This window comes from Populus euphratica, unplaced genomic scaffold, assembly GCF_000495115.2.
Source record: "Populus euphratica unplaced genomic scaffold, PopEup_1.0 scaffold519.1, whole genome shotgun sequence".
NCBI classification, from domain to species: Eukaryota; Viridiplantae; Streptophyta; class Magnoliopsida; order Malpighiales; family Salicaceae; genus Populus; species Populus euphratica.
Window position 1 is genome coordinate 36,492 of NW_011500390.1, and position 10,989 is coordinate 47,480.

Here is a 10,989-nt window from a genome sequence, read left to right on the forward strand (position 1 = left end):
CTCCTGCACTTGGGAGAAGACATCAATCTTTTAGTCGTGTCACTAAACCTCAATCCAAAATCATTAAACTTCATGTTTAATGGTGTATTTTACTACCAAGAAATAATAAATTAAAAGGAAAGTTTGTATGACTAGAGGTGAAAATCCACAATTAATTAATGAAAAGTCACAAATGAAATAAGTTTTTCTTTTCTTCTTTATTTTTCTCCAAATCCTCTTAATTTATATGGTATGAGAGTGTGATTAAGTGTTTTATACTAATCAAACCAAATTTAATTAGTGAACTTTAGAGAGACAGGGGTTGGAAGTTTCTGAATTTAAGAGAGAAAGAATGCAAAATTTAAAGAGAAAGAGGAAATCCTTGGAATCCTTACAAATGACTCATTTAATTAGGTTATTTCGTAGTGGTAAAATATTACCTTTGCAATAAATGCATTTAATTTATTGAATTATGATAAGGGATTAAAAATCCATATTTTTAGGAATTGTTAAGGTTTATGTAAATTTTAATAGGAATGTCAAATTATGTAATTGTTAATTAATAGGGGTTTGCATGACATGATTAACAATATAATTGAATACATTGATAACTAATTTTGAGAAATTAAAGTTTAAAGTGGTCAACCTTAACAAGGTAGTTTCATGGGGGTTTCGGAAATTGATTAAATTATGTGATTTTTTATGATTAAATGATTCCGCTAATGTTTCAGATTGGTTTTAAATGTTGTATTGTGGATTGCTAAAGGTTTGCCTATTATGGTTATATCCAAGAATAAAAAAATAAAAATTGAATAAATTGTGTTAATATTGGGTTTTGAATGATTTTATCATGCTTAAATTTGATTGATATGATAATGAAATTGTGTGAAATCATAATTGTGATTCACGAAGAATAAATAGTTTGGATATTGATTTATAATATTAAATCTGTAAAAAAAAAAGTGTGAAAGTTGATGAAATTGTGTAGATGCTAATGTTTTAATAATATTGTAATGTTTAGAAATTGAGTTGGGAATTTTTAATATTTAAAAGGGCCTAGTTTGGCAAATTAATAAAATAATAAATGAGAAAATACATGTTAGATGCACAAAGATGGTAAACCCGGGCCTAAAATTGATAGAGCAATATTAAATATGAAAACTCTTGATTAAATAATGATAAATTAGGAGGAAAAATAAAATTGATAAAACAATGTTGTATAACACTTGGTACAACAAATGTTTGGCACTTTCATAGCCCATATTGTATGGTATAACCGACACCTGAGTTATGAAAGGAACTTGATTTGTTGTTAACATAAGTTATAATCATGAATGCTTGACGAGATTTACAAGTATTAGCATTAATCGAATAAGATGACTCATATATATATAAACATGTTAAATTAGATTTTAGTAATTACATAACTAGAACCTAGTTTTATAATCACCATACATGACCAAAAAACATACTAGCAAACGATATAACATCTACCCTAATAGATAATATATCATTCTTTTTATTTAAATAAATATACAGAACAAATAATGTATTATTTATCTATTTAAAAAAGAAAATTAATGCTTTTTTATATCAAAATAATTTTATATTGAACCAAGTATGTGAGCATGCCTTCTGGCTTGTTTTTATATGCCCTCACTTTTTTTTCTTCTCATTAAATCTTATAAATTTATAATAAATTGTTATCTAAATAAAATGATAATTAATTTTATTAATAATAAAATGATAAATTATCCAAGTAAAATGGTATTTATTATAAAATGATATATTTTTTAATTTTATAATAAGATTTTCTCCAACTAAAATATTATTTAATAAATTATCCAAATACATCATCTTTTAAAATAAAATTATATTTTTTTCTAGCAATATATATAATTATAAATTAAACTTGAGTTATTTATTCTATTATTTTTTTATATAATCACATAAGAATTATTGAGATATTATTTTTTTCTTAATTGAAAATTGCTTTACATATCATCATAAGTTTTTATACTAAGAATCGAGCTTTTGATAAAAACCAGTGTTCATAAAAAAAAAATCAATGAATAATGAAAAGAAAGTTTTGTCTAAACAATGCATTTTTTTCCTCATAAATTGAAATCTTTTGAATTATACAAATTTATACTTTAATTAAAGAAAGGTGATGTCTATGTCAAATATATATATATATATATAAAAAGAAGATATAAGTTTTACTGTAAATACATTTTTTTTACTTTAGAGTTTAAGAATTCTTTCAAATATTTATTTTAATATTCATAAAATTAAATTAAAATATGTTTTGAGAATGGCTCTAAGTTATATATTTTGATAGTCGAGAGTCGCTTTTCATAAATTATATCAAATGAAATTTATGATATTACTTGGTGTGTCCTTTACAAATTAATTTACTGTTTTTTTTTCTAGTTTTTGAGTTAAGGATTCATAAATATATTTGATTAGAAATAAATTTTGACTTGAGTAAATTTTTTTTTACAATTTTGTTTTAATTAAAAGTTAAATTGTTTAACTTTTAACTTATGATATGCTAGTTTTTTCCCTGAAGAATTTATTTTTAAAATGATTTTAAGTTAGGGATGTTTAATAAAAAGATGATTTTAAATGATTTAAAAAAAATAGATTTAACAAAAGGAGAACCTGTAATTTTAAATTTTAAATTATCTGATTAAATAATTTAAGCCGGATCTTACGATAAATGATTGAAGTTAATGACAAATCGACAACTCTGTTAACTTTTTATACAAATTTATTCTATAAAAATGCCCTAACTTTGAAGAGCATCATCACTCCCAATCATCTGCATCACCCTCATCGAACAACAAAACAAACAGCAATGGCCCTATTAGATCAGAGCCTCTTTCACTACAGTCTCCTATCCATTTACCTCATAGGACCCCCTACATTCATTTCCCTGAAATTTCTTCAAGCCCCGTATGGGAAGCACCACCGTCCAGGGTGGGGTCCTACAATCTCTCCACCCTTGGCTTGGATGCTCATGGAAAGCCCCACTCTTTGGCTCACACTCCTCCTCTTCCCCTACGGCCAACACTTCACCAATCCCAAAGCTCTCATTCTCATGTCCCCCTTCCTCCTCCACTACTTCCACCGCACCTTCATCTACCCACTTCGGATTTATCGGAATTCCAAAACTACGGGTGGTTTCCCGGTGAGTGTGGCCGTCATGGCATTTGGGTTTAATCTGCTGAATGCTTACTTGCAGGCTAGGTGGGTGTCTCATTACAAGAGTGATTATGACGGGGGGCTGTTTTGGTGGAAGTTTTTCGGTGGGTTGGTGGTGTTTGTGTGGGGCATGAGGATCAATATGTGGGCCGATGGGGTTTTGTTAGGTTTGAAGAGGGAAGGTGGTGGGTATAAGGTGCCAAGAGGAGGGTGGTTTGAGTTGGTGAGCTGCCCCAACTACTTCGGCGAGATTGTGGAGTGGCTTGGATGGGCATTGATGACTTGGTCTTGGGCTGGGTTTGGTTTTTTACTGTATACATGTGCTAACTTGGTGCCGAGGGCATGTGCCAATCACAAATGGTACCTGGAGAAGTTCAGAGAGGATTATCCCAGGAGCAGGAAAGCAGTGATCCCTTTTCTGTGTTGAAGCTATTCTCCCCTCTTCTTGTGTTTTTAGTTTGAAACAATGGAATTGTAATGGCTGGTTGTGTTTCTTCCAGTTAAGAATCAAATGCAAAGTAATATTCCATTAGGCTGCGTGTTAACTGCCCAATCTTTGTTCAGATTTGTTTGCAAGACAGTTTTTTTTTTTTTGTTTCTTATTTATCCTCGCACATCGACAGCACGTAACAGCACTGACGGCGCTGCTACTTGTCCATGTTCTCAGAAAAGGGCACGCAAGAAGCAATGACAGGATTACTGCAGTCACCAACAGAGGAACTACTGCATAGTACTGACAAGGAATCACGGCATCGCTATCGCCATAAGCTAATACTGCAATCCTCCATTAATATGATGCCTCATAAAATGATGTCTTCTGAAAATGACAATCTTGGAATTCAATAAAACAAAGAAGTTTCAAGCTTCTTGAGTTGAAAGTTGAACGTTCATTTCAGTCAACAGACGTGTGTTATTACTGATACCTGGGAGCTTTTCCTCTGGCACTCACATAATTTATACAAAAATTGTCTTCGTATATCAATGCAAATAGAGACACATTATAAAATAAAATTGAAAAGGCAGTACAGGATAGATGAATAAAAACCTAATTGGAATGGAAAATGTTTCAGCTAATAAAGATAATGTTGTGGACTCTCGTTTTCGCATGGAACAAAACCTTGTGCGCTATAGCCAGAGAAGACAATAATAATGCAGCCTCCCTGAGGTCGAAAGGCCCGAGTTTGAGTATCTTCGGATTAGAAGAAGATCATGGTGCTGTTCTGACTGCTTTAATGAGAAACTTCTTTCAATGCCGTCTTCACCAGTTGCATACCTAGAAAGAGAGATTGTTACGAAATGAATGGAATGACTCAATAAATAACCATGAAAATCACTTGACAATTTTATTCAAATTAAATAAATAAATTTACTGCCTTCAGCGCTAGCAATACATAGTAAGCCCTACTTGCTAAATGAACTCGTTGGGATTTAAGTAAACATTGCAATGCCTAAATGAAATCGTTGTGACTTAGGTAAACATTGCAATGCCGTAGTAGTCTTAGAGGAGAGGCATGCTGCCGAATGCAAATGGAACTGAGCCCACGTCAATAAAGACCACTTGTATTCTTCATCGATGAGAGGATGAATAAATGCAGGCTAAAGAAATTATAAATCTTAGCGTGTAGGATGTACCCTCAAACAAAACTCAAAATAGAATAGAACGCTAGATATATGTCTACTTTATCCATCAGAGAAGGAGAAAAAAGAATCAAAGAACTCACTCTAAGAAAAGCTGCGATTTGCACCCAAATTAATTTCTACCCTGGATTCATCATTTTTTGTAGTCCCTTCCTTTAGATCATCATTTTTCAAGCTTCCATTGGATTCTAGGGCGATCTCTGCCAGCAGCTCTTCATGCTTCGCTTTTATTTCTGAGGAGTTAATAGCAGTGGCAAGCTTCTGCCTTATTTGTTGTTCTAAAGCCTCAATTCTTTTTTTTGATGCGACATCTGGTGTTTTCCCTGCCTTGGCTACCTCAAACTTCAGTAACTGGATAGTGTTTTTAAGATCTGATGAGTTCATCAGATTTTCAATTTTCTTGTTAGTTTCCACCCTCAAACTTTCTACCTTTCCCTTCAAGCCATCATCAATGAGTTTCTTTGCCGTTACAATCTCAACATCCAAATCCATGGACTTGAGGACATTTGCCAATTCCAACTGTATCTCTTTCTTCATCTTTGATATGCTCTCCCTTGTGCCTTCATCTAAATCTGCAGCAGTAGATGCCCCTGACTTTTGAACTTCTGCCTTTAGTGCTTGCATCTTCTCCTTAATTTCAGGCCGATCCATGACCTCTTTGATTTTCTTATCAATATCCAGTTTCAGCTCCTCACCCTTGCTCTTCTTCTCCAAGGCGCATTTGGCTTTAGAAAACTCCTTCAACATGCCAAGCTTGTACTTCAGGCTCGCATAATTAGGAGCAGTTGGCAGGCCCTTGTTAAATTCATCATGAAGCTTTTCGATCTTGTCCATCAGAACTGGATGCATGAGATGGTCCTGTGAATTTGCTTTTGCACATTCTTCCCGCAAATTCAATAACCTGTCCTGTAAGCCAATCGCTTCAACAGCTTCAGAATATTCAAGATCAATCTCCCTTTTTAGTTTCTCTATCATCTCATTTAAAGCCAACTCTGTAGGCTTGCTAGATGACTCCTTGGCCTTCGAAATTTGCTCTTTCAGTTTTTCAACCTCATCCTCCAATTCCAGAACTGGAGTCTTTCTCGCAATGGGTTCTTCTTTCTTCTTCATGTTGACTTTTCTTATAGGATCAACTGGGACTCCTTCTTGAAACCCACCGATTTTTCGAAACTTAAGCATGCGATGTTTTAGTAAAGCTTCTGTGTCCATTTTCATGAGCTCCTGTTAAAGACAAGATTAATTTTAGGGCACAGTATTAGAATTTGGTTCTTAAGGAAGCCTTGCAGGTGGCACTCACATCCATAGTTTCGTTAATTGCTTTCTTTATCTGTTGTGAGGTCCATGATGGATCTGCATGTGCTCCACCTAGTGGCTCCTGTTTTTTTTTTAAACAAGAAAAAATAGTTGAGCAGCTTTTATTCATCAATGTAAAAATGTATAAAGAGAAGAGGAAGAGAAAATCAGTGAGATATATGTTATTTATCAATAGCACTTCTCAATATCATGAATCTGAACTAAATTTCAATAAGAATTCCTTTATAAATACATGCATAGCAGCCCGGAATCACCCACCCAATCACTCCCATCCTGAGGCAACCTTTGTTGTTTGTAGAACATGCATTTTATCATGGTTTAAAATCTTAGAACAGCTTTCTAAAGGAAAATGTCAGAAAGAAGATCATTACAGGTATGATTCCATCAGCAATTTGCAGCTTACACAGCTCGGGACCAGTGATTTTAAGCTTCTCAGCTGCCTGCAGGAGAAGGGAACAAACGTTTCTATAATCTATAATCAATAAAATATCCAAATGCAGGCAAAGTCCAAAAGAGAGGAGACTACAAACCTTTGGAGCAGCTTTGGCAGTCTTCCATAAAATTGCTGCACATGCTTCAGGACTTTAACACAAAATAAGTTCAAAAAATGTTAGGAAATGTAAAATCAATCAGCACATTTGTGTGAAAAATAAAAACATGGAGCATAAAACATCATATCCTTATAAAAGGGAAAGAACATGGAAACCAGTTGATGCATTGCAAAGTTGGATCCTTAAAAGAATAACAACATTGTTGATGAACACATTTCCATACCTCGGCCAAAAATACAAGTGTTTAACCAGATAACTTCTAATCCCAGTCAACAGGAGAATCATGACAAGTAAGAGCTACACTAAAATAGACAGCCATCTCACCAATGGCTGTATGTGCATTTTGCGACAACAAAATGTCATATCCTCCAAATTGACTATTCAAAATAAGCAACAGAGCTAAGTCACTTAGGAAAGACCACCAAACCTCATGAGCAACCAGACCTCAGTACCACCATATTCCTAAAATAGCACTCAAAGTCAAAGGGAATTATCCAAACATATTTTACTAAATCCTTTTCCTCTATACGAGTTATTGGATACAGGAGTGCTAATTTCTACAGCTGATAATGAATCCCATCTTTTCAACAAGACAAGACAAGCCAGGCAAATGCCCAAAAGTAAATTTGCACAAACATTCAGATTCTGGAATAAATGGAGTGAAAATAAAAGAAGGTAAAAAAACCCATTGAAGTACCTGGCCACATAGAAAACTGCGTTTTCAAGCATTAACAATTTATTAGCACAGCCAATGGCCAGAGCACCACCAGAGCCACCTTCCCCAATAACAATAGAAACAATGGGAACCTTTAGGCCAAACATGGTCCTCAAATTATGAGCAATGGCTTCGCCCTGTGCATATGAATAGCAAACAAATTAGTTGAACTGCATTTAAAGAAAGCCTTGAAAGCTTTGCAGTACAATTATCCACGTACTTGGCCTAGTTCCTCGGATTTAAGATCTGCAAAAGCTCCAGGTGTATCGATAAAAGTAACAATAGGGAAGCCATGGTGATCTGCATAATACATCATGCGTAAAGCCTTCCGATAGCTGTTAAAAAAAGACATTTATCAGTCCATGACAGATACTAAATATCCAACTCTGCAAGTGGATTGCATAATGTGTGGGAGAGAAATCAATATCTCGTTTCAAAGTATATTGAATATGTTTATTTATAATTGAACATACACGTGAGGAGTAGGCATCCCAAAGTTACGCATAATGTTCTCTTTTGTGTTTCTTCCCTTTTGGTGACCCATGAACATGTATCTTCTACCATCTATTGTGCCTATACCAGTAACAATAGCAGGATCATCATATCCTGCACGATCTCCATGAAGCTCTACAAACTGGACATTTAATGATACACAGATATTCATTAAGATAGTTCCATAGCATCCACCAATTGAACACAAAATATCAGAATGAAGAACACATGCAATTAGAAGAATCTAAAAGTGAAATGAGCTTACAAGTAGCAGACCTTTTCAGTAATGCTAAATATGTGATCAAGGAATGTTGGCCTGTTCGGATGGCGTGCAATATTCACGCGTTGTATAGGAGTCAGATGTGTGTACAAATCCTTTAGAGCCTGAAATCAATAGTGGAAAAACATGAAAATACTCTAAGCAACCGAATCCATTAACGATGGAGCCTAGGCCTAAAGCATTAGACCCTAAACAGCATTAAGACAAATATAAATTGTGCATTTTTCCTGCTTCAGAAAGAGGCTCTACAAATGGCAGAAATACATTAGATATACACATCCCTGTCATTATTTTTCATGCCTTCCCCTAATAATACAATCATATCTTTCTGGGGAAACTGTCTGGTTTCAAATGGATTAGCTCCTTCAAATGAATTTTGACAGTTTATCACTTTCAGTTTCAGTTCAAATTTCCAAACCCACTACTCTTGCAACTTTATCTACTTAGAGAGTAGCAGAACACGATGCAAAAATTTAGACAAATAGAAAAAAAATGCATATCAGGAACGTTCAAACGACATTGATAAAACCCAAAACTATCACCAGTCATCAACAGCTGCAATCACATTATGTTTAACAGGATAGTATGACCAGACAAATGATACAAAACTTCAAACTTGAGGTTTCAATTCAACAAGTTTCATAATCACTGTACTGCAGCATAAAAAAGACTCCATACAATCGTATCAAATTCAACAATTCCGCGTTCGCAAACCTGTTGATATTTACTCTCTAACGATGCAATCTGATCGCTGAAGTCCAAACCAGTTTCATTCGCCATCTTCCGCACCTGCAACAGAGCAAAAAATAAACCAACATCTCAACCAACCAGTTTTTTTTGTAATACTCTCAGCTTAAAAGCCAAGCTAGCACAAAGGGGCAAAGGCAAATTACATCGATGATCTTCTTTTCGAGTGCAACAAGTGGTTTCTCGAAATCCAAAGTAACCGGTTTAGGCTTCTCTTTAAGAGGCTTAAAGTGCGATAAATGAAATAAAACCCCAACTTTCACATTCGGATCCGGATCCGCAGGCCATGGATATTCATGTTTCTTAACTTTCCTAGCCTTCGCAACCACCGATAAATCCCTCGTTTTCACACTGAATCGCGCCTTTCCTAGGGTTCTCAACGGAATGCCACTAACACCACAGCTCTTCGAGCTCCGCAGAAGATCCGAAGCTGTCACTCCGGTAAATGCAACTGCCGAATTCGATATAGAAGAAGCCATAACAGAACCCTCACACCTAGTAGATCTTCAAACTCCCAAATTTATCCCCGACGCAAACTCGATTTTATCTGTGCAATACAGGGAAAAAAAATCAGTCCCTCGTTAATTTTTCTCTCCTTTATGGATAAGTAATTTAGTAAAAGTAGTAGTAGTAGTAATAGTTTTGGACTAAAAATACAATACAATAAGTTATAAAAATAATGCATTAATTCGCCATTTTTAACCCAAAAAATAATAATCAAGAGGTGAAGTTACCAGTGAGATCTCTGTAGAGAGGAGAGGAGAGGGAGGATGATCTAAAGAGGATGAGGGAAGGAAGGAAGGGGAGGGTTGTTTGGCAAACAACTAGAGAGAAGTGAGGTATGATATTAATATTTGTTTAAAGCGAAGGAAAATGAGGGAAACATCGTAGAGATCGTCAAAAGAGAAGGGAAGGGAAGGGAAAGAAGGGCATTTGTTGTGTTTGGTTTGGTTTGTTTTCAGTTCGATACTTCTTATGTTAAGAGAGGGACACGTACTCAGTCCCTTCAAGAGTTCAAAATAGTCCCTTGAAGACTTTTTATCGTGCTCCTCTAAAGTAAATTTGATGTTGTGTAATAATTATTTTGAAAAATATTTTTTATTTAAAAATATATTAAAATAATTTTATATTTTAAAATTTTAATTTTTATATAGTTATATTAAAATAATTTAAAAAAATAAAAAAATTAATTTAAAAAAATAAAAAATACTTTAAAAATATAAAAAACATAGATATTCTTTATAATTAATCCTCCAAAATTATATTTTTTTCACTTATTTAGGTGTTATATTTTTTTAATATAAACCATTGATTTTAAATGAATGATTTAGATTTTTGATAGAGATAAATAATCTTTAATTTTTAAAAATAATTTTATCTATTTAAAATAAATTTTAATAGATGAAATTCAATCTGAATCTTAGTGTTTAACTAATTATTTACTAATTTGTATGGATTAACTCTGGTTAAATTTTTATAAATTAAAACTTTTGAAATCATAAAAATTTATCAATTAATTCAAATATTATTTAATAGATAAATTAATAAAAAAAATCAATTTATTAAGGCATTCCATCAAAAAAACATTAAAGTTAATATATGTATAATGCATTGTCTTCGTAAGAATACTACTTAATTATCGATTTATAAATTGTTATTATTATTATATTTTTTTAACCAAAACAAGTTTTTAATGTAATTAGTCTCATTAAATAGAAGTCTTGAATCTATCTATTTTTATAATAAACTAAAATTACAGTTGTTCTCTTCTTAATTAATATATTTCTTGAACATTAAGGTAAACAAAAATACTAATAAAAAAACAGTACCACAAGTGATAAAACTAGATAAAATAATTTCTCATCTTAAAAATATATAAAGAACAACTTAAATTTAAAGAGTGACAAGTAAATTATTAAAAATATAATATACAATAATATAGAATATAAAATTAAAAAAAATAATTATGTATCAGAAACTATTTTTCATAAAAATACCTTAAAATAAATAATTATACTATATAATTTTCTCTTGTAATACGAGAATAGTACATCGAAGCTATTTAT

General features: G+C 32.9%; 2 protein-coding genes across 2 annotated transcripts; one reads left to right on the top strand and one right to left on the bottom strand.

Annotated features, from left to right (window-relative positions):
• The first annotated feature begins 2,716 nt into the window (after positions 1 to 2,716).
• Positions 2,717 to 3,749, top strand: DET2 (3-oxo-5-alpha-steroid 4-dehydrogenase family protein). The gene has a single exon (XM_011010839.1). The coding sequence runs from the start codon at positions 2,840 to 2,842 to the stop codon at positions 3,611 to 3,613; it is 774 nt and encodes a 257-aa protein (XP_011009141.1). The 5' UTR covers positions 2,717 to 2,839; the 3' UTR covers positions 3,614 to 3,749.
• A 304-nt stretch (positions 3,750 to 4,053) lies between these two features.
• On the bottom strand, positions 4,054 to 9,880 carry CAC3 (acetyl Co-enzyme a carboxylase carboxyltransferase alpha subunit). Its single transcript, XM_011010840.1, has 12 exons — positions 9,658 to 9,880; positions 9,070 to 9,470; positions 8,891 to 8,965; positions 8,173 to 8,280; positions 7,878 to 8,038; positions 7,625 to 7,739; positions 7,387 to 7,541; positions 6,669 to 6,720; positions 6,510 to 6,578; positions 6,122 to 6,199; positions 4,908 to 6,045; positions 4,054 to 4,459 (listed from the first exon to the last, which is right to left on the bottom strand). Exons 2-11 carry the CDS (start codon positions 9,400 to 9,402, stop codon positions 4,909 to 4,911), a joined length of 2,283 nt encoding a protein of 760 aa, XP_011009142.1. The 5' UTR covers positions 9,403 to 9,470; positions 9,658 to 9,880; the 3' UTR covers positions 4,054 to 4,459; position 4,908.
• Between the last annotated feature and the right edge of the window lie 1,109 nt (positions 9,881 to 10,989).